The sequence below is a fragment of the Hirundo rustica genome, chromosome 11 (assembly GCF_015227805.2).
Source record: "Hirundo rustica isolate bHirRus1 chromosome 11, bHirRus1.pri.v3, whole genome shotgun sequence".
NCBI classification, from domain to species: Eukaryota; Metazoa; Chordata; class Aves; order Passeriformes; family Hirundinidae; genus Hirundo; species Hirundo rustica.
In genome coordinates, this window is record NC_053460.1 from 1,848,016 (window position 1) to 1,871,996 (window position 23,981).

The 23,981-nt window shown below is 43.7% G+C and overlaps 1 protein-coding gene across 2 annotated transcripts in view; it reads right to left on the reverse strand.

Moving 5' to 3' along the window:
* The window catches only part of BANP (BTG3 associated nuclear protein), a 112,759-nt gene that overhangs the window by 32,901 nt on the left and 55,877 nt on the right, over positions 1 to 23,981 (reverse strand). For both annotated transcript variants that reach the window (XM_040075620.1, XM_040075621.2), the window contains 3 exons: positions 22,827 to 22,957; positions 20,325 to 20,387; positions 17,574 to 17,618 (listed from right to left, as the gene is read on the reverse strand). In XM_040075620.1, coding sequence (XP_039931554.1) covers positions 17,574 to 17,618; positions 20,325 to 20,387; positions 22,827 to 22,957 — 239 coding nt within the window. The remainder of the gene's footprint in view (positions 1 to 17,573; positions 17,619 to 20,324; positions 20,388 to 22,826; positions 22,958 to 23,981) is intronic.

The following is a 23,981-nucleotide window of genomic DNA, read 5'->3' on the forward strand; positions in this document are numbered from 1 at the left end:
CAAAATGAATTCAAGGACGAAAATCAGAGAATCGTGGAATTGTTAAGACTGGAAAAGACCAACCGTCACCCAGCACCACTAATCCTGTCCCAAGTGCCCCATCCATGTTTTTTCCACACTTCCAGGGCTGGGGAATCTGCCTCTGCCTGGGACTGCCCACAGAAGCTGTTTAACAACTTCTTCTCTATGGAAATTTTCCTAAAATCCAAACTAAACCCTCACTCCCTGCCACAGGCTGCACATTTGTGTGGGTTCATGTTTTATATGTACATTTTTGCACTGACTGAGCTTTTAAACTGATAAAATATCACATATTAAGAAGCTGCACAAGGCAGTAACCGCCTCATTTTGGGTTGTGTTTTTTTTTTTTATGACCATTTTTGGTGGCTGTTCTCCCTCAGACCATCAGTGAGGGGACTTCTTCTCAAGTTACACTCTGCAGTGGCAGCAGAAGCAATTTTTGGCTTTGTGACCAACACTCCATGGATTATATGGCATTAAGGAATGGATTCCACCCCCAAAAACCATAAATCCAAGTCCTAAAACAACACAGTGCGTCAATATTTCTCTTAAAAACGGGAGTCACTAAATTGATCTTCACTGAACTGGTGAAAAACTCGTGGTTTTCACTTGTTCAGTGTTTTGAAATCATCAAGAGAAAACGTCTAAGGAATGACAGAGTAACTGAGGAAGATGTGAGGGAATATAATCCAGCGTTTCATGGAAAACCAGGGAATTGCTGAGTGCACTGCTGAGCTAGACAGCCTCTTATGTTTTTAACATCTGAAGTTGCTGTGAAATGTATTAAAAAGGATGTTCTATCCCTTCAGAAGGAAATCCAACCACTTCCCAACCCTCCATCAGCTGCAGAAATTGTTTAAAATCTAAAGCAAACTATCCCAGACACAAATAATTTTCTTTTCTAATTGTCTGGAACTTTACTGCTCCTTAAAAAAAAAAAAACAAAAAAACCCCTCCTTTAAGTGCTCTAATTCCACTAATGTTACAACTCTGAAGTTTCAAAGCTCTCTCAAAGTGCTCAGGGCTAAAAATAGCCTGGAAAAAGCCACTTCAACGAGGCAAAAAAAAAAAGAAAAGGGAAAAAAAAAAAACAAGGTTTTTCGCACGTTTTTCTCATCAGGTCGGATCCTGGTTTTCTATTCAAGTGATTCCAAGAAAGGAACGACTCGCACTGGCAGGGCTGAAACGCTGAGAAGTCTGCGGCATCTCCCATCCTCACCCTGCCCGCTCCAGTGAGCGGCGGGAAGGAGCAGCCACAGGATTGACAGGAACGTGGAGCCAAAGCTCCGCCACAAACCCGCCTTTGTTTACTCTCTTGTGAAATCCTCCAGCACTTCTGGGCCTAATGAAGAAAATCTGCTCCAGAGATAATGCCCGGGGCTGTGGGGAAGAGGATTCCTGACAAATATTGATGCGCAAACTCATCCTGGAGATGTGGGAGATAAAGGCTGTCCCGGGCTCCTCGGAGAGCAACCTCCCGGTGTTAATTGACACAAAACAAGGGGAAATATTCACCAGCAGCTTGATCTCGTTAGCGGGGAGAAATGAAGGCTGGAAGCTTCCAGAGGTGTCATGTTCTTCTCCTGAGGAGAAGGGACGGGGTAACGCAGGTGGCTCTGCACAGCTGGCAGAGCCGATCCTCCTGAATTCAAACATCAGCTCAGAGGGAAAACCGGAGGAGCTGGGCTTGGTGCGGCGGTTTTGTGTTCCCGCGGCGCTGACACCGCTGCTGCGGCAAGGCTGGGCTGGGCTCTCCTTTCCAGCTGGCTCTGGGCTGAAGGAAGCCTTTCCCAGCACCTTGCCCAGGCTCCAGCCCAGCTGTTCCAAGGCCTGAACATCACGTCTCCCTTCCGAGGCACAGCCTCCAGCAGATCTCAGCCCCGCCGGGGACGCGGAACGTTCACCGTGGATTCCGCCGTTACGTTACTTCTGCTTTAGAAGGGAAATGTTCTGTGCCGCAGCTGGAGCCATGAGGGGGAAAGGGGGCTCTGGGGGGGCTTTCTGCTCCCTAAAAATTCCTGACAGGAGGGGACAACCGGGGGATTGGGCTCTGCTCCTGGGGAACAGGGACAGAAGAGGGAACGGCCTCAGGCTGGCCCAGGGGAGGCTCAGGGTGGACAGCAGCAGGAATTTCCCCATGGAAAGGGTGGCTATAAACTGCCAGAGGGGAGGGTTAGGCGGGATTTTGGGAAGGAATTGTTCCCTGTGGGGGTGGCAGGCCCTGGCACAGGGTGCCCAGAGAAGCTGCTGCTGCCCCTGGATCCCTGAAAGCGTCCAAGGCCAGGCAGGACAGGGCTTGGAGCAACCTGGGATAGTAGAAGGTGTCCCTGCCCATGACAGGGCTTGGAACAAGATGAATTTTAAGGTCCCTTCCAACCAAACCACTCCAGAAACCCCCTGGTTTCTGCCTTCAATAAAATCTTTAGGCATTCCCAGGCCTGCTGAGCTCGCACTGACACTGGAGAGCAGCAGAGCCGCTGTCTCGAGCCTCCTGCTGCAAGAGTTGGAAGCATTTTCACGAGATCCCAACTCTGTGGTAGCTCTGGCAGCTCCGGAGGCCACGCTGGGTCTGGAGCTGGCCAGGCTTTGCCTTGGTGGAGTTGGTTTTGATCAGGTTGTCACGGACTAAATTTAACTCTGCTCTTTGTTCCACTGAGCTCTTGGCCAAAGCTCCGGGAACAACTTCTGCAAACATCCAGCATCTCCCAGTTCTGTGTGTCACTGGGAATCCCGGACCAGCAGTCAAAACAGCAATCTCCATATCCCGCTGGGATTTCACCCATTTGCTCTCCTTGGCAATACCAGTTCATGGCCAGTGCTCAGCTGCATCTCCCAGTGGAGCATGGAAACTTTTCCCAGAGCTGCAGCAGAGCCAAACCCATCTCCTCCTTTTCACTGCACTGGAGCATAATTATTTTATACCAACCCCACATCCCAGTTCCTGAGCTCTGGCTCCTGATTACACCAAGGTAAAATACAAAAAGGCAGAAATTTTAAACCATTCTGGTCCTGTCTCAGTCCTGGGGCTTCCTGTGTTTCATTGCTTTGAGGGGAGCAGCGTGAAGAATCTGTGGATTTATAATTATCCCACAAGTTATCTTTATCCCTCACATTCCTTGGCTGCTGATCCAGACACAGGAATCTCTTCTGCATCTCTCCTCTGTCTAGGACAGCCCAGGAGCGGCAGCTACACCTCCGGGGTGACCTTCCTGCACCCTCTGCGGAGCTTCTCCAAAGGGATTCCAGGTCCAGCTCACGGATTTGCTGCCTTCCATGGAGATTTCTTCCTTGTCCCTTGTTTAAACTTCAAACTCGGGTTCTTTCCAAAGAGATTTCACACCTCTTTTGAATACATGGAAAACCAGCGTTCCTTCCTTCCTCCTCCCTGCTTTCATTCTTTCCCCTGCCCCATGCTCACCCTGCTCCAGAATCCCCCTTTCCTTCTGCTTCCAGGCCTCTCCCTGTGTCCCAACCTGGACATCTCGGCTTGAAGCCCCCCAGCACCCCCTGCCCTGTCCGTGGGGCCCTTCCCAGAGCACTGACCATCATTCCAGAGGATTATTTATCACTCCTCCCATCTGAGAGCACTTCCAAAATAGTGACAGCGCTGCTCAGGCTCAACAGAGATTTTTCTAACCCAAGGCTACAGATCCCAACAAACATGATTCCAGTCCAGAAATCCTTCTGGCAGCCCAAACTGTCCCCCTGGGCTGTCCCTTGGCCATGGCTGCTCCGTGTGAGCGAAACCAGGCTGCAAAACTCAACAGGGCTCGAGCCGAGCTCCAGTGAGAATCTGACAAAACTGTCTGGTTTAAAGAGATTAAAACACAAATAAAAATATAATTGTGCCTCTCAGGGGATGTTGCTGTGACCCTCCCGTCCTCGTGAGGAGGAAGAGCTGCTGGATTAAACAAAGTGAAATATTTCATAAATCTACTTCTGCTCAGCTCCAGCTCTCTGATGCACGTGCTTTGTGGTTTCAGGTCTTTTTTTCCTGGAGTATTTGGAATTCCTCCTCAAGCCCAACGGCCTCCCAGCACCTAAAGGGCTCCAAGAGAGCTGGAGAGGGACTTCGACAAGGGCATGGAATGACAGGATGAGGGAAAATGGGTTTAAACTGAAAGAATGCAGGGACAGACAGGATATTGGGATGAAATTCCTCCCTGTGCAGGTGGGGAGAGTTTGGGATGGAATTCCCAGAGAAGCTGTGGCTGCCCCTGGATCCCTGGCAGTGTCCAAGGCCAGGGCTTGGAGCAGCCTGGGACAGGGGAAGGTGTCTCTGCCCGTGGCAGGGGTGGACTGAGATAAAATTTAAGGTCCCTTCCAGCCCAAACCATTCCACAATTCTGGAGCTGCAGCCACAGTTTTATCCCTAACCCAGTGCCTTGTTTGGATGGAAAAATCCCAATGTCTTAAAGAGCATCTTGCTCCTGAGGCTCTTCCACGAGCTCGTTATCACAACCTCATCTCTTACCACAGAAACAATAAAAAAACCCCAACCCTTCAGAAGTGAAAAAAACGGCTCTGGAACTTTGCTCAGTGTCAGGGTTTTCTGGGATTTCAACCACTTTTAGCACCTCCTGCCTTAAGAGGGTAAAAATGCATCTCCTGGTATTTCAGATGCTCCTGGAATGCAGCACTGCTCCCCTTTCCTTGACCCAATTTCCCAGTTACCTTTTTTTTTTCAGAGTTAAAAGAAAATTAAGTGGCTCAAGTGTGTCCAAAGCAGCAATTCCTGCCCAGCCCTATTCCCTGGAGCTGGGCTCAGTCCGTTCTTGTTCCAGCTTTCTCCTCTAGCAAATGTTCACCCCAGTGTGCCTTTTACATCCTCTGCTCTCCCACTGAGGATATCCCTCGATTTTCCTTGGACCACATGGAATTCAGTCATCCATCAGATCCTTGAAAAATCGCATGTGCACATTTGGGCTGGGCTTTTTTAAATTTGTATTTCCTGTTCCAAGTTGGCTACACGAGGAAAAAAAAACAAAACCAAAATAACCTTCACTCTGTGTGTTTTGTCCCAAAAATTCAACTTTTAAAAGTGCTGTCCCCCAAATATCGCACCTTGCTGGCGCAATGCGGATTTTTCCTGAAATAAAGCTTTTGGAGCTCTCACGTTTCTCCCAAGTGAAGCTGCGGGAGAAGGACTGATTATAGAACACGACAGGGCTGATTTATGACGAAAAAAATTTGATATTGATGAGGAAAATGACCTCAAATATTTCAGTGGAAACGCCACCAGTACTGGAGTATCAAAGCAGCACGTGGAAAAATGAGAAGGAGAAATCCCAGTGGCATCCTGATGTTTACTGATCTCTTTCCAACGTGGTGATTTTGACATGAGGTCATCACGTGAGATCACATTTGCGGTGCCGTGCCAGAACCTTTCTGGGATCAAAGGTTTTCCCTGGAACCACCACCGAGAAGAACTGCCCAAATCCCCGTGAACTGACGAAAAGCTGAGAGGTCTTTGGAAGCTGTTCCCTAAAAGTGGCACGAGCAAATCCCAAAAATCCCAAACCCAGCAGGGCCAGGATTTTCCAGCTGAAAGCAGCAGGAATTCCAGGAGGAATGGCAGGCAGCTTTTGATGGGTGAAGAACACAGACCGGCGGAACCAAACCAACACAGAGAGATCCTTAAGGAGCCAAATTTTCCTGGAGCAACGCAAGAAAAAAGATGCCAAAGACCCTCCTGAGGGAGAAACCCGGCCCTGATTAAACATATGGATGAATATTGTAAATAAAATGTAGGAGTGGAGAAAGTCTGAGGTTTGACCTAAAAGGAGCAGCTCAGACAGGTCAAAGAACGGGATAAAAATGAGTTTATTAAAGCTCATTCTCAAGGCTGTTCTAGATAATCCTAAGAGCAGAAAATCCATTTTTTTTACCTCATTTTTACAGGTAAAACAAATCCTGCATCAAAATAATTCTAAACCAATTTGAAAGTTTGAATGCAGGACAAGGCACTCGCACAGAAATAAATTATTGGAGTCCCAAAAAATCTGGGCAAAAGCAAAGAACTGGCTTTTGTCAACACAAAAAGCTCTGTCAGCTCTCAAACCCAAAGGCTCCTGCTGCCTGTCAGCACTGAGTCCAACCCCAAAAATAAACCCTGGGTTTTTTTTATCTGGAATCCACCCCCCAAATTCTCTTATATCCACAAATATCTATTTGATTTGTACATATTTCCAGTATTTCCTAATGGAGGGAGCATCATTTTTATTGATCAGTGACAAGGGCCAGGCTGAGCTCTGCTGTTCATGGTTTGAGTGCTCAGAAAAATGTCGTTTGTATTCCAAAATATCCCAGCCAGAATCACCTCCCTTGCTGAGGAACGTGAATTCCTTGGGATGCTCCAGGATCCCACTCTGTGTTAACCTCGAGCTCATTTCATTAATTGTAAAATTTTGCTCAGGGAGACAAAATATTTCTATTTAATTGGAGCAGCACACAGAGCCCTGATACCAGATATTCCCTCAAATTCTCCTTTTCATTCCAGGCAGCACCTGTTTGTTGGTCAGAAAAAAAACCCAAAAACAACGGGAATTGTTGCTCCCAATTTTTTCCTTTCAAAGGAGCAATTCTCCCAACAATTCTCCTCTTTTTTCACACTTAGACCTTTGCACTGCCCAGAACTGCAGAGATGAGGGGAAAAGTTGAATTTTAAAGCCATTTTTCTCTAGGAATAGGTGATAAAATGCCACCAAGCGTTGCTGTTTTCCTGGGATTTTCCTTCCAGCTCCACACACCTGAGCCCGCCTGCATCCCATCTCCTCGGAGGAAAACTGAATACGGATTCCAGAACACGAGCCTGGAATGGCTGATTCCTGCCAGGATACTCAGATAATGTCAGATCAGCCATAAAATTTAATGGAGCATGGAGCCAAACACATCCACGTCCCAGCAGCTGCTCCCAAATCTCTCCTCCTTTTTTTAGGATGATCCTGAGGTCAAATGGATTTTTAATTCTTTTTTTAACGCTGAAAATAAATTTTGCTTTCATTTTTTCCCCCCTCACAGAATATTTAATTCTGACCTATTTGGGGCTGGATATTGAAAAGTCAATTATTTTTGTGGTTTTGCTGTCATATTTCCTTACTTTTACTGCTTACGAGGAGTAAAATGCTTCCCTGAGAAGTTGTGGATGTCCCAGCCTTGGAAGTGTCCATGGGCAGGTCAGAAAAATCTGGGATAATGGGAAGAGTCCCAGCCCATGGCATGGGTGGAACTCAATCTATAAATCCCTTTATCCCAAACCATTCCATGATTCCGTGATATTGTAATTTTTTTCTCCCTGAAACAAACAACTTTCCAAATTAGGGAAAAAAACCAAAAGGAAGTCTGGGAATTTTTGTAGCTTCTTTTTTTTTTTTTTTTTTTTGCAAATTTTAGCCCATTCAAACATTTTGCACCAATTTCTGCTCTAATCATAATTACAAGCAAACTGCAAACAGATGACAAATCCATTTATCATTTTAATAAAATGTTTGCCTTGACACGGAAAGCACAATCCCTCACAAAATCAACATTTGGAATTGATCTGGCATTTGAATGAATTCAGAAAAAAAATTCACAAGGAATGGCACTTCTTGTACTGACATCAAGGTCTGGCTAATAAAGCCCAACCCAATGGCTCGAGAATGTGACTTTTAAAGTCCTTTTCTTCATCATCAGTGCTTGGAAATGTTTGGATTAAGGGCTGATGGATGCCACAGATGAAGAATCACTGGGAAAATCAACTTCTGATTTGTGGTTTCCCATCTAAGCAAAACAGATTTAAAGAGATCTTATTCACTTCCAGGGGATAATTTAAATATCATTCATTTTCTTTGTGAATTTGCTGCCCTTTCTTTTACACTTATGCACTAAGCCACAGTTAAAAGGATTTGAGTTTTTCATTATAGGGAGTTTTGAACAGATAAAAACACAGATTTTCCTGGAAATGTCGATAATTTAAGGAGTGAAAACGAGGAATGTCAAAATGTCAGTATTGACAAAGTCTGGGAAGTTGGATCCCACCGCTGTAATTTGATAATTTATATTTAGCTGAGATACGAGGCTGAAAGGAAAACCCTTCCTATTTGATATTCCAGGCAGAGAAAAAAAACCAACCTAACAATAAATACTTACAAAACAATCTGGCTCAGCCTGATTAATGGAACAGGAAATCAGATTAAAACTGTTAAAAACATGGAATGTTCACTCTGGCTCTGGAGGGCTGTCATTCCTTTCCCATTATCCAACTGTCATCAGTGAGACCAAATTCTGCTCTTTTAAAGATCAGGGACAGAGGCTGAAAGAAATCGACTTTGACAGCAGACTCCAAATGGATTCCACTGTCTTCCCATTAAAATAAACAAGGCGTTATTCAACACATGGAAAACGAAAGGATTTTATTTATTCAATAAAAAAACCCCACCAAGACTTCAAAGAAAAACCTCTAAATTAAATCTTCACTACGGAGCATCTCTAATGAAGACTTTTACAACTGAAGTACCTCGAAAATGTTCCTTATAATGGTATTTTTAAAAAGAACAGGAGAAAGCGGACTCCTGGACAGTTTTATCTGCTCATTTTGAGGTCAATCATTCAGAATCCTGGATTTCCAGCATCCAGGATCCCAGATTTCCTCTGCTTTTTCTCTACTCCAAATAATGATATTTTCTAAAAAGAACAGGAGAAAGTGGACCCCTGGACAGTTTTATCTGCTCATTTTTAGGTCAATCATTCAGAATCCTGGATTTCCAGCATCCAGAATCCCAGATTTCCTCTGCTTTTTCTCTACTCCAAATAATGTAAAATGACCCAAATGAGGGGGGACCAAATTATTTGGATTTGGAAAATCTCTGTGGAAGAAGGAGAGGAGTTCCTTGAGGAACTTCTTGGGGCTTTTCTAAACTGCCACAAATGGTTCTGCAACTCCACTGTGGGATTCAGCAGGGATTTTGTCACAAACACGCCCAGCGGGGTTTGGGGGTCACATCCTGCTCTTGGGACACACCGAGAGCCTCAGGGGCCATTCCTGGGGTGACTTGAGGAGCACAGGGGAAAACTGATCTCCTCTTTCCGAATTTCTCTCTCTTGACTCGTGGGGCAGCTCTGAGGCAACACCCAGACTCATCCTGTTCTCTCTGCTCTCATTCTGAGGTCTGACAGCAGCTTTTTGTGTATTGAGCCATTATAAATCAAATTTCCCTTGAGGGACAACACGATCCCATCCAAGCTGACCCCAAAAATCCCTGATGCCTTAAGTTTTAGCTGTCACGTATTTCAGGTTCTGCCCAGGTGCAGTTCTGAGCTCACACTCAGGGTCACTCAGCTCTCTGCACAGAGCAGGGACACAAAACAAATCCTGCTCCTGCTGCACACCAAGGACAACTTCCAGCCCCAAAGCACAAACAGCGGTGGCTGGAGGGAGGAACAAGGATGGGAGCTCACAGCCTGGAGCTGGAATTGGGTAATTAAACCCCAACGTGCAAACGGAGCAAAACTGATCAAAGTGCGAGACCTCGTGACCCTTTGTCCATTTTGTGATGATTTTGTGTCGATTCTGGGTCCATTTTGTGCCCACTTTGTGACCACCTTGGCTGCAGCCCAGCCCAGGCTCTTGTCCCGCCCAAGCTGTACCCTAAAGGCCTTTCAATAAAAATCTCCTTTATTCCCTGTTCCAGCTCAGCCTTCCCAAGGCATCACCACCGCTGGAATAACGTTGTCCATCCCCCAGGGCCCGTGGCTCAGCCTCTCCTCTCTCCACAAACATCTCCCTGTTCCCACTTTCAGCCTCACAAACCTCCTGAACTCCAAGACCAGAAATCTCCCAGCACAGTTCCCAGCACTGGCAATTCCTCATCATTTTTTAGGACTTTTCCCTAAAACCTCAGCGTTTTTTCCCTCCCAGCTCTAACACCTGCTGACGTTTGCCTCTGGCTGAATCGGGTGCATCACAAACCCCACGCTAACAAAATGCAGCACGGGCTGGATTCCAGAGAATTCCAGGATGGTTTGGGTTGGAAGGGACCTTAAAATTCACGTTTTTCCCACCCCTGCCATGGGCAGGGACACCTTCCACCATCCCAGGTTGTTCCAAGCCAACCAACCTGGCCTCGGACACTGCCAGGGATCCAGGGACAACCACAGCTTCCCTGGGAATCCACTCCAGAGCCTCCCCACCCTCCCAGGGAAGGATTTCTCCCAAATATCCCATCTAAGACGCCGCTGTTTTAGTTTGGAGGCTTTCCCTGTGTCCTGTGGGATGAATCCCCCGTGGGCAGTGCCACCCCTCCCGCAGCAGTTAACTGGAAATTCCCACTGCCACCAGAAATAATCCCAACGCTTCCTCCCGGCCAACTCCGGGACACAAACGTGCAGCGACACTCCAGAGGGACAGAAATTCAGGAAGGAGAAGAATTGTTATTAAAAAAAATAAAATAAATTAAAAAAAAAAAAAAAGTCAGTTTTTCAAACAGATTCATTCAGTCAGGCCTGGTGGGAGCCCAGAGTTTGTATCAAAAGTGTCTGAAGGAGTTCTGCTTTTGCTTCCAGCCCGGGCAGGAACTGAGAGCTCCGAGTGGATAATTGATGGAGGCAGCAGCCAATTAATCCCAGCAGACCAGAGCAAGTTCATCACATCAAACCCTCACTCCACAAAGAGGAACTCTGCTCACAGAACACCAAAAAACGGCTCCAGAGGGCGGTTTTCCGAGCAGACTTTCCAAATGTCCCTCCCCGAATAAAGGAAATATCTCCCAGCTAATTAAAAGAGCAGCTGAGGGCAGGAATTAACACTGGGCTGCTGAGGGGGGATTTGAACGTCTAAATCAAGCAACAAAGCGCTCATCTGGTAGGGTTTTATTTTAATGGATGTGCAAACCTAATCCCAAATTCAGGATGTTGGATCATCCTTCTTCAGTTTATCAGGATTCCATAGATAAAATTTATTTATTGCTCGGCTAGTTTGAAATATTTCAAGTATTCTGGAAAGTTGGCCCGGAAATGAAGTTGAACTACGTGAAGGATTAAATCTATGAACACAAACAGAAGTCAATCACCTGACAAATTTCACTGTGTTTAACGCTGCCTTGTTAAAAGTCTCTGTAAATCACACAGGCCTGCTTTGAAAATGAGAAATTCATCCTGCAGCTGAGGTTTAATTTTTAAAAGGGATGCTTTGCTGCTCGAAGTCTGACAAAAATCAACTGTTTTATCAGAGAGGAGATGAAAAAGAGGAGCCATTTCCCATTTTTAGTCACCACAGATTCCCAAAGCCGTGACCACCCCAAAATCCCATTTAACGCTGCCACACAAAGCCTGGGAACAGCCTGAACTCCGCCAGATTCCCTGTGCTGCTTCCTAGAGTGGGGAGGGAGAAGGAAATTCCCCTTTTCTCCGGGTTCAAAATTCCCAAATCCCGCCTGGGCGGGGATTTGGGATGTGGGGCAGTGATTCCCGAGCAGGGGATGCTCCAGACATCCCAAATATTTCCAATAAATGAGAGCGGAGCGCAGGCAGAGGGACGGGACAAGGGAAACCTGGAGCGGCATCACATGATGAGAAAAATCATAAATGAAGAGCAGGAAAAAAAACCAAAAAACCCCTAAACAAAACAAAAAAGAAATGATTTCTCCAGATGAGCCCCGATAGCTTTGTGAGCACTGCCAGCCCACGAGCAGAGATTTTTATTACCAACAGCTCTAATAAGAGGCAGCTTAGACCTCTGCCTCCTATCAAGGGGGAGAAAATGATTTTTCCTTATATTTAAAAGATTATCACTTCCTATCTCATCTCTTCTTATTAAGTTTACAGCAATATTAAAACAAGATTTGGGTGAATAAAGGACATAATATACTCCAAAATAGAGAACGTATTCTTCGGAGCATTATAAATGCTCCTGGTCTGCTTGAATGGAATTTTAATGGAACAAACCCACCTTCTCTGAGGAGAGAAAAAAAAAATAATAAAAAAAAAAGGCAGAAAATATTCTCCTTTTCCAAAGGCTTCATTAAAAAAATCTTGTTTTACAAGCACAGATCACTCAGAACCAGGGGACTATCAAAGAACTGCCTGTAAGAGATTAACAAATCACCCCTGGTCATTCTTCCCAGCAGCCAGAACGTTTCACAAATGGAAAAAAAAGTCATTCAGGGGGATAAAATAAATTCCTGTTTGATATCAAAGGAAAGGAAAAGCTGATTTTGCCACCTCTCCGTGCAATTCTTGCTGCTTTTGATCAGCAAGGCGAAGGAAAAGGAGAGGTTTGGGAGGTGAGAAAAGGACTTTGGATTGGGAATGGGGCTTGGGGATGGGAAAAGCTGCCTGAAACAATGGATAAATCCTGAGCAGAAAAACCCAGGGAAAAGCTCTGCTCCAGCCTCTGCACTCCCTCGTTTGCCCCCTGCATGGATCAGTTCTGTCATGGAGCTAAAACGGCGTTTTCAGTCGAATATCTGAATTCCATAACTGCAGGAAATGTCTTTGCCCAGGGAAATTCCCAAAGGTTTTTTCCCTGTTTTCTGTTGGGTGTCACTGCAGGGCTGTCCTTTGTGCTGGGGTAGAGGAATTACATCGCTTGCAATTTAATTACTACTAATAATTAAATTATAATAACAATAAATTATTAATCGGTTTTTAAATGGGCACAATTGGTTTGTGCCCATTTAAAATCAATTAAGAACTTGATTATTAGTTATTATCAATAATAATTCATATTCTGTTTGGAGGAGACACTCCAGAGCCTGAAGCTCAGTTTTTATCCTCCTGGGCATTGTTTTATCCTGTTTTAAGCTTCCAAATTAAGTGCAAACTTTCTCCAAGCCCATCCTAAATTCTGCAGCGAAGCTACAAATTAATCACGCATAAATCCGTGTGACATGCACACACATACATAAAAATATTGCATTACACCTCATTTTTAAGGCAGATCTAACAGAAATATTCCTGTTTTCCTTACAACATTAATTTTCCCGGAGATATTCTGGATACTGATCACCAAGTGGGACAATTTTCCCTCAAGCCCCTTTTAATCCTAAATATTAGGACTGCTTTAAAAGACTATTTCTCCATTTTCCCTTGTTAAAATACTACTTTGCCTAAAAATTCAGTTTTCAGAACTAAATGCGGTGAGTTTTGTGTTTATTACTCTGAGGGACAAAGCAGGAGCAGCTCTATCAACACTAAATTTAAAAGTTTGTGTACAAAAATTCTCAAACAAACCCCCAAAAAATCCTGCCCATAAAACGCTTCTATTTAAATATAATCAAGTATTTAAACACTTTTCTTTTATCCATAAATAGAGTTCCCATAAATACTCTGGGATTTCACAGGGAGTTTGCACAAAGCACAACTGTTTCCAAACCATTCTTTCCCTTTTTGCTCCAAAAACCAGGAGCAAATTTCGGACAAATTTACTGCAGCTCCTGAAGAAACATCAGTTAAAAAAAAAAAAATATATATATATATATATAAATATAATTTTTTTTTTTCTTTTTTCTTTTTTTCCCCAATCCAGTCAAGGAATTTTAAAGCTCCAGGTGAGCTGCAGTGAGTTTTTAATTGCATTTTGGTTTTTTTTCTTGTAACAACCACTCCCTAAAGGATCTTTTACAGGGAGCAGCTCATTTCTCCCACTGCAAATTCCCTCATTTCTTCAGAAAACAACTGAGGATCATCTTAATGCTACTGCCCTCTGCTGCTCCTGGATTAGGGAGAGGGAAAACATTCCTGCCTTGGATTCATTTGTGACTGAGCAACTCAAAGAAAGGATTGCAGTGTATTCAAATCTGGAATGTCCCAGTGAAATGCACAAATTAAAAACTGAATTAGATGGTTCTTATCTTATTCTGGATAATTTAAATATCTGCGTCCTAATAATATTTTAATATCTGGGAAAGAAGTCCCTGCTAAGCACTCAGAGGATATTTATCCATCCTGGAAAATGAACTAAAGTTCAATTTTGAGATGTTTAAATTACTTCAAGGGAGTGCCAATGGATCCCTGCTCAGGACTGGAATAAAAACATGGGAATAAACAGGTCTGGGAGTGGAAAACTTTGAATTAAAGAAGTTGAGAATGTTGGTTTCTGGGCTAATATATTCCATTTGGGATTATATATTGAGTTTTAGGATAATATTTAGGATAAAATTTTTTGAGTTTTGGAGAATATTGTACTATTGAAGTTGTCAGAGGCAAAGTCCAGGACAAGCAAATGCAATTCCTGCTCCATCCCAAAACCTCATCAAACAGGGAAATGTGTGGGAACGGGATCCCTTCCCTGTCTCCAGAGGAGTCTCAGAGCACCCCTTGGATTCCAGACTCACCTAGGACACACCTGTGTCCACAATTACAAAAAATCCCAATTTTTTTTTTTTTTTGGCAATCCTGCAGATTTATCTCCGGGCAGATCCTCCAAGAGCTCTTTGCCCTCGCTGCCTTCTCCCTGCCAAACCCAGCCGGGGTTTTTCTGCCTTTTCCCGCTCCCCTACAGTGAATTCAACACTGAAATTGTCCCCAGTTTTTCATCCCTGCAGCAGAACAAATGGCTGGCTCTCCCTGAATACACACAATCCTATTTTCGATTTGCAAGGACATCAATTTTTCCATTGAAGAACCAGGCAATAATTACAGACCATTTCCCTGGTGCCATTTAATTAATCCCTAAATTGGAGAAACACTGGCTGCGAGGGTGTGTTAACAAGGAACGGCTGAAAAACAGAATGAAGGAATGGGAAACTCCTGGAATTATCCTGATTTTTATATCCCAGGTGTATCCCTGAGGCACAGGACAACTCCACATTGCCTGGGATGATCAAAACCCCAAGAAAAAAAAGAAATATGGAGGTGGGGAAGAAGCAGGGCAGATAATCAGAGGAGACAAATGTGAAATTTTCTGGTAATCCCTAAGGATAAAATGCAAAGGAAAAAAAAAAAAATCCCACTTCTCTGAGGTTTCAAGGCTCAGCTAATGTGCAGCTTTAATTATTTTTGCAGTTTGGGTTTTTTTTTTATTAAACGTGCACTGAAATAGGAAACTTGCAGCTAATAGAACACATGTGGAGGTAGACAGAGCCCCTCTGGAATGATTTCACTCATTCCACGGACAGGGATGCCAGAAAAACAAAATCTGAGCTCGGAGCAACCACCAGGACAGAGAAGGCAAGAGAGGGGGAAAGTTACACTCAGCAAGTGGCAAAATTCTGCTGAAAAGCAAAGGTTTGGTACCTGAACACCTCTGGCACCTCGGAGATTTCCCTGCTGACGTTTCACGGAAGGGTCGTGATGTTTTCTGCCTCGGTTCCCAGGAACTTCCCAAGTTCCTGCTTTGTGAACTTTCCGCTTGGAATTGGAAAAGCTGCAGCAGCACCAAAGCTCACCTGCACAGGGGCAGCCCCTGCACCTGCCCTGAGCACAGTAAATCACGGAAAACGGGAATTTTCCCTGGGAAATATCCAGCAGCCGGGCTCAGATTCAGTTTTCAGTGAGGATATTTTATCATCCAGCTGAAAACACTCAGTCACAGGAGGCCCACGTTATTCCTGATTATCCTCATTCCCATCTCCCTGGGCAGGGTGAGTTAGGCTTTAAAACATCCAGGAAAAAGCCTGGAAAATAACGGACAGGTGGGAAAACTCCAGGAGTTCCTTGGAGCAGCTGACTGAAGCTGCTGCTTTGCTCTGGGTGTCCCAGGACACGTTCCCTGCTCTCATCCTGCTCCTGGTGCTGGGGCAAAGGGATCAGTCCCAGCTCCCAGCCTTAAACCACCAGCAGGGTTTAGCTGAGCTGGTTTAACTCCTGCTCCTGGGCGGTTTTTGGGCTCCCAGCTCCCACACAGCAGCCCCAAAGCTCCGCTCTGCTCCCCCATTAGGGGAGTGCTCCTCATCCCCCCAGCTGCTGTTGAAGTTTCCGTAATTAATGTTAAAAATCCCCCAAATATCTCTTTGCTCCTGACTTTTAATCCACTAAAAAACATCCATTTCCCAGCAGATGCTCCTGGAGGAGCTGAGGGTTGGTGGGAGTGTTCCTGGCAGCTCCTGGCTGGTGATGCTCAAGGCACTGAAGTTCCCTCACACCAAAACGCAGCTGAGTGAGTGAAGAGAAAGCAAAAACACAGCACTACATCCTTAGTTTCAACCAAAGTTTAAAAGCAGAGCTCAGAGCGCTGTTAGTTAAAAAAAAAATCCCTAAAAATTGGATGTTGAACTGATTTCCCATCCACGTGTGTACAGCCACCGAGGCAGGAGCAAGATTACCCCAAACCTGCTGTGCTGAGTGATAGTACAGACAGACAGATAATGTGATTTAAATCCCCAAAAAAGAGGTAATTCATCATGGTTTTTCTCCCCTAACTCACATCTATGACACAGCAGCACGTGGACACACAAATTTCCACAGGAATAGATAATGCCAGGGGGAAATAATGCTGGGAGGTTTTAATGACAAAGAAATTCAGTTTAACCTACGTGCCACACTCAGAGAGATATAAACACCCAGCGTTAGTCCTGTAAGGAGGTGTAATTTGGACAGCAAGGAAAAAAAAAAAAACCCATTAAGTACCAAAACATCATCTGCAAAAAAGTCACCTTTCCAAGATTCACTTCTGCAAAAGCACCTCTGATGCAGCCCTGAGCAAAGGACATTTCCAGGGGTTTCTCTCCTTGCTTAAACCCAAATATTGCAAAGCTCAGAGTGCTGGGGGCTCCTCTGAGCTCCAAACCCTGCTGATGGCAGAGCCTCCATCCTGGGCAGGATTCCAGATGTCTCCCAGGTTATTCAGATTCACCAGGAACCAAACAATCCCTCACACTCTGATTCCATAATTATTGCAGAACAGAGCTAAAAATCCCTTCAATATTTGCTTGCTCCTGGTTTTTAATGCACTAAGAAATACCCATTTCCCAGCAATGGAAACCCTGCTGATGGCAGAGCCTCCATCCCGGGCAGGATCCCAGATGTCTCCCAATTTATTCAGATTCACCAAACAATTCCTCCCACTCTGATTCCTCTGAAGCCTGGAAGCTTCTTGCAGGAGGATTTTGGTGCAGTGTTTTAGCAGAACTCAACGTTTCAGTTGTGTCTGAGATCAAATGTGAGCAGTTCTGCTGCACCTGACGTGGGAATCCTGAGAATCCTGAGCTCGGTTCCACGCTCAGGGACTCCTCATCCCAGGAAAAGCTGCTTTTCCTCACCTCATTAAACCTTCTCATCACCAAGAACAAAAGCAGATCTGCTTCCCTCAGGACAGCCATGCCATGAAAAAGGATCAAAATATGTGAAAACAAATAGAGTAACTGCTTCAAGAAATGCTGGTGACAGAGGAGAGCAGACAAGAACACCGTGTGCACTCCATCCTCCAGAAAACAGAGGAGGGAGAAAACCTCCTGCAGGAATGATGAACCAATCCGGGCCAAACATGAAATATTTCAGTCACTTTTTACCCTTTTGCGAGTTATTTATTTCACCAGAGCAGCTTGGACTCTAGAACAGGCACTAAAAATGAGGGATTATCCCAATGCTACATCAAAGACCAAGGAAAATGCTGCTTAAAGTCAGCCTGCTCCTACCTGCCCGTCCTGACCCACGTGCACTTGGTGTATCTGCAGGTTTCCCTGGAAAAGGAGAGAATGGACAATCAGCACGAGTATGGGATTGCAAAAGCTGCAAAAAAATCTGTTTTGATATGAAGGAAATGCAGGAATTTAAGAAGTTCTGCTGAAGGTTCTTTAGGCAATCCAGCTCCGATCAGCCTCCAAAGCAAGGATGTCCTGCTTTTGGAAGTTACTGGATAATCTGGAATTTAGGAAGTTCTGCTGAAGGCTCTTTAGGCAATCCAGCTCCGATCAGCCTCCAAAGCAAGGATGTCCTGCTTTTGGAAGTTACTGGATAATCTGGAATTTAGGAAGTTCTGCTGAAGGCTCTTTAGGCAATCCAGCTCCGATCAGCCTCCAAAGCAAGGATGTTCTGCTTTTGGACGTTACTGGATAATCTGGTTTTATGCAAAAATTTTACTGAGGTAAAACTTTTGGTTCTCCTTCTTTATATAAAGCTGCAAATTGAAATCCAGCCCTTGCTAACCCAGAATCAGCAGTGTAACACTTTTACAGGGTTGCAGAGCTGTTTACTCTTTGCTTTTTTATTTTATCCTCGCTCCATACCGAAAACCAACACGGTTCTATTGCGGGGATTACATCTACAACAACAAAAAGAAAAACTCTTCAATAAATCAAATTATTTTAAGCTCCGAAGTCCAATAAGGAAATCTTTATGACATGAAGTTTTTATTCACATGCTCACAGATGTCTTTCCAAAAGTACACTTGGATTAAGGAAAAGGCAGCTTCCCAAAAGAGCCTTGCAGTGAAACAGCACATTTTGGAGGACAAAATCCCCGTTTTTGTGCAGCTCCTCTTGCTGGCAGCTCCCCTCTCACTTGTGTACACTGTCATCAGTTTCAAACCAGATGTTCTCATCTGTCAGGGACAACTGCAGCCTTTGAAAGTCCCCCAGAGCAGAGGAGCCAAAGGATCCAGGGTGTGCTGGAACCTCGGGATCCATTCCAGCAAACTCTGCTGAATCAGCAGTTCTGCAGCGGCTCTTTACCCAAAACCTCCTTCGCTTTTATGGCAGCACCACACACGAGAGCCAGGATATTTTAATCCTTTCTTCTCTCTCTCAAGGCCTGACAGGCCCTTCAAAGGACAAGCCTTTAACTATAATATTTATAGAATTTTTATGATAATATTTATCCTCCAGTAGCTGCCTGTGTTAACAATACTCCTTCCCAAAGCGGTTTTATGAGCTGTGATTTGGGTTCTTTGGACAGGGATGAAACCAGCCCAGGCAGATCCACTTCCCAGCGAGGGAAAAACCTTGACAGGGAAATGGGACAGGTTCAAATTGTTGCCTGTATGAATGCTGAACCTGATTTTTCTATTCCTTCTTCATCTAAACACAGCGCACGAGAAATCCAAGAGCAGTTTGAGCACTCAGGAGATTTTTAAATGACCAACAACTGCAGCAAATACACCGGGAAATCCACCTGGATTTGGGAGCTGAACCAAAATTGGAGGGTTTAGGATTGAATTTATCCATTTCCAGTTAGCCACATCCATTTATCCATCCAATTCCACTGAACTGTTTTTCTGGAAAAAAAATTAAGAAGTGCAAATACTGCAGTGCCAGATAAGCTGGTCAGGAATGAAGGGTAAATAAATTCTGGAATATTTCTTTATTAGATGGTGACTGAAGGTTTCTCCAACTGCTGTTCAACCATTAAAGCATCTGATCACGTTTAGTTCATCAACCTAAATAGAATAGTTCCGTTTTTAAGCTGAATTGGTTTCTTACTGAACCCTGTCAGAACTAAATTTCCAAAGATCATCAGCCTTATGCAACAATTAAAACAGGCTGAGCTGTTCGGGGGAGGGGGAAAAAAAAACCAAAACAAGAAAAAAGAAAATAAATATAAATAATAATGATGAAAACCAAAACAAAACCAAAAGCAAACAAACAAAACCCCAGAGAGAGAAAGCAGCAGGTTCTACACCACATTTTCTGCTGGTTCCAGCAAAAGGCCCTGAGTGGTTTGACCACGTTTAGTTCATCAACCTAAAGAGAATAATTTAATTTTTAAGCAGTGTAAGCACCTGAACTGGTTTCCTACTGAACCCTGATGATCTCTGGAGATCAGTACTAAATTTCCAAAGATCATCAGCCTTATGCAACAATTAACACACGCTGTTTCGGCTGGTGAGGGAGGGAAAATATAAATCAAAACAAGAAAAAAATAAAATAAATATAAATAATAAAACAAGAAAAAATAAAATAAATATAAATAATAATGATGAAAAACAAAACCAAAAACAAACAAACCCCCAAACCCCAGAGAGAGAAAGCAGCAGGTTCTACACCACATTTTCTGCTGGTTGCAGCAAAAGGCCCTGAGTGGTCTGACCACGTTTAGTTCATCAACCTAAAGAGAATAATTTCATTTTTAAGCAGTGTAAGCACCTGAACTGGTTTCTTACTGAGCCCTGACAACCTTTGGAAATCAGTACTAAATTTCCAAAGATCATCAGCTTTATGCAACAATTAACACACGCTGAGCTGTTTTGGCTGTTGAGGGAGGGAAAAAAAATAAACCAAACCAAGAAAAAATAAAATAAATATAAATAATAATGATGGGGGGAAAAAAAAAAAAAGGCAAACAAAAGCCCAGAGACAGAAAGCAGCAGTTGTACGCCACATTTTCCGCTGGTTCCAGCAGCACTTTCTCGCTGCCACTCAGCTCGGGGTCGCACCGTGCGCTGCGCTCACCTCGCTGTCCTGCGTGATCTGCACCTGCTCTCCCTGCGGCACCTGGGCTATGTGGAGATGGCCCTGTGGGATCCACAACAAGAGAAAACACCAAGGAGCATCAGAGGAAAATCACGGCTGCAGGAAGCAGCTCCTGCCTCGGAGGCAGCAGAGCTTCCGCGGAGAGAAGCGAAACGCGCGCGGGAAACAATCGAGGGGCTCGGAGAAAGCCAAGCGCACCCTGTGCTGGATGGAAGTGAAAGCAGAGGGACCTGGACCAAAGATTGGCTCGTTTCCACTTCAGGGGAAGGGAAACAGGCATCATCATCATCATCATCATCATCACAAAAAGTAATAATAATAACATCTAAGAATTGTATTTTTCTATTGCCTTTTAGACTGGTGCACAAAGCCTTGGGCTGAACTTGCTTCGTGCACTGAAACTTTAATTTAAATATCAGGAAAACTCAGTTTTGAAACAGAAATAGCAACACTAAATATCTCCAAGAGTGAGGTTTCCAAAGGTTTATCTCCTTATCCACCTATTTTTGCTCACTCACCGGAGCACAAGACCACGCTAAGGGCTCTCAGGGGATTGAGACTGGCAGGAAATCGTTCGTTTGAACAATTAAATTGCTGGGATTTGGCAGGAAATCACTCATTTGAACGACTCCCCCGATTTAGATTGGTGAGAATCTGCCCTGATGCTTTTTAATCCTGTAATATTTGGTCTTGCTGCCCATTGGCACCGCTCTCCTGGTGCCGTTTGAAGGAGAAGAGCGGCTGGAATTCCTCGTGCATCCACTGTGATTTACCTGAGGGGAGATCGGATTCTAAATAACCTCCTGGAGCTTTTATAAAGCTTTGTGCTCGTTTTAATATGCCCGCAGGAGATTAAAGATAATCATTTGGAATTCTGTCAAAGGCCCCTCTGATTTTATAACGCAAGAACAATTGCCTGTGATTTTCAAAGACACACAGATCCCTCTATTTCCCACAGTTTCATTTCCTCTGGGAGGAAACGGGCTATTTATAGGGAGAAAAACCACACTGAAAGTGTCCCTCTGACAATAGGGGCTGCAGAGAAAATGATAGCAGTGCCCAGCCCAGGGGGAGATTAAAATCACTCCACATCAAACTCTCAGCGCTCCCAGGAAAAAGATGGAATGCTTAGGAGGGCCCTTTCTAGCGGGTTTTTTTTTCCTGGATTTCACGATTTGAAGGATAATTGGGATGTCCAGGTTTTTTAATGAGGCAAGTTTTTTATCACTTCCATCTACAAACAAACCATCTGTTCCGTTAAAGTCATTTATTTCGTGTAATTTTCCTTTCTGTCTTGTCTTTCAAGACTTGAAAAGTACTTTTCAGTCATCAGGTGAATCTCACCCACAGATCCATAAGAAAATCCACTTCTAAAGTCTGCACGGAATTCAAAAGACAAAGAAATTCCCAGGATAATATCGAAAAGTTATGGCAAAAGTGAAGTGGAAAAGGAAGATTTCCAACCAGTCTCCTGCACAAAGGGAATTATTTCACGGAGGACACATTTTAAAATTAATTTGAATTTCAAACCGTCCTTGTAGTGCCCCGTGGGACACAAGAGTTAAAGTGAAGGTGTTTTTTTTTCAGAGTGCACTAAAACCACAAATAAAAATCACCAGGCCTGAGTGGTGGTGGGAGTGTCAGGCTTAAAAAATGTCAATATTTAGAACTTTCACTGATGGACACAAAGCTAAACAAACACACGTGGGAGGGACTCCGCTCCCAGATGTTCAAAAGTGCCTGAGGATGCAGCTTTACAGAGAAACAAATAAATAAATGTGATTTTGTTGTGGAAGTGACACCAGAAACACCTCTGAAGTGGAAATCACTGAGTAAACACAGCCGGGAAATGGCTGATAATTCCCTCTATAGAATATAGATATAATATCGATGATACATAATAATGTAATAAAGAATAAATTATGTATCATATATAATGGATAACACATAATAGATAATAGCTATGTATAATGCATAATGCATAATGTATTATATATGTTATATGTTATGTGTTATATATGTTATATAATATGTTATATGTTATGTGTTATATATGTTATATATTTTATAGTATATATTTTATGTTATATAGTATATATATTATATGATATATATTATACGTTATATAGTCTATATTATATTATTTAATATATAATATGTGTTATATATGTTATATTATTATATAGGATATATTTTATGTTATATAGTATCTATTATATTATGTATAATAGATAATATATGATATTTTAGCATATTAATATAATAACCAAAGTGCATTAATTTGCATTGATTGTATGAGGATATCCTATATGGAATTGTAAAATAACTCTGGTTTTTTTCATTTTTTCCCCCCCCTACACCTCCAGTGTTTATTTCCTGGTGCTGGCAGGTTGTGGTTTCAGAAGCCAACACTGCACTGCAGCTGAAGCAGGGCTCTGGCTGGTTTGGGAGGGAGGGATTTAGGAAAAGTTGAGGACATACTACTTGGACTTGTCCATCCTCTCCGATCTGGTGGATCTGGACCTGCTGAGCGTTGGCCAGGGCGTAGTGCAGGGCCTGGGGCTGGTTCTGCTGCATCTCACTGGAAGCTGACACCGAGCTCTGGGATCCCTCTGGGAAAATAAAGAGACCAAATCCCAGCTTTATTTCATGTTTTATTTTATCTGCATCCCCCAAACCGTTCCTAAAAGCCCACAGAAATCAAGATCAAAAAAGCCCCACAGAATGCCAGAGGCTGGGAGAGCTCCTGTTTGGAACCTAAAGCACCTTTTGGATTCCAAATTCCTTTTGGAACCTAAATCCCAGGTCCTGCAGCTGTGAAAGTCCCATCAGAACAAAACCACGGAGGTTCCCCAAGGAATTCAATGGGTTTTTCGTCCACCTGAGAGGCTGAGAACAATTTCTGCCACCACCACCCCAAGGACACCTTTAAAAACCCATCCTGCCTCTGGTGAGAAATGCAATTATCAGGTAAAGCAAGGGAATGTCCCAATTGTTTTCCAAGATCCAGCCCCTATAATTCATATTGACACACACAAGCTGTGGAATTGCATTTCTGAACCCCAAAATGACAGGTGGATTTCTTGATTTATTAAATTTAAACACTCCTCACACTGCAGAGTGGAAGTGCCCCTGAAAAAGGAATGTTAAACATAAAAAAACCAGGAGTTATCTTCGTTTAACAGGAACAAAAACCACCAGGAAAACCTCAGTGGGATTTCCAGAGGGTAAAAACTTGCATTGGACACATCATAGATCCATTCTGAGGTTTTCCAGCTGCAGGGAAAGGATTCTTCTAAACAGAAGAGGCAAAAGGCAAATGAAAAAGGACAGAAACCATTAATTTTTAATATCTCTCCTAAATACTCCAAGATTTATTCTGCAAACACACACTTAGTTCTGCAGGAACGAGCTTTATCCACTCAAATATTTTAATGGGAACGTTCTTTAATAAAAATCAGCCATTTAAGGGTTTTTTTTTCTTTTTTTTTCCCCTCCTGTCTGCAAATGTTTGGGCAAAGGAGCTAATTTTGAGGTTTAGGTCTGAGCATGGGAACTGGGAGCTCCAAACCACCGAGTTAATATTTACTTGTTTGTTGAAAAGTTGGGTTGTTTAACAGTTCAGGCAGCTCTGGT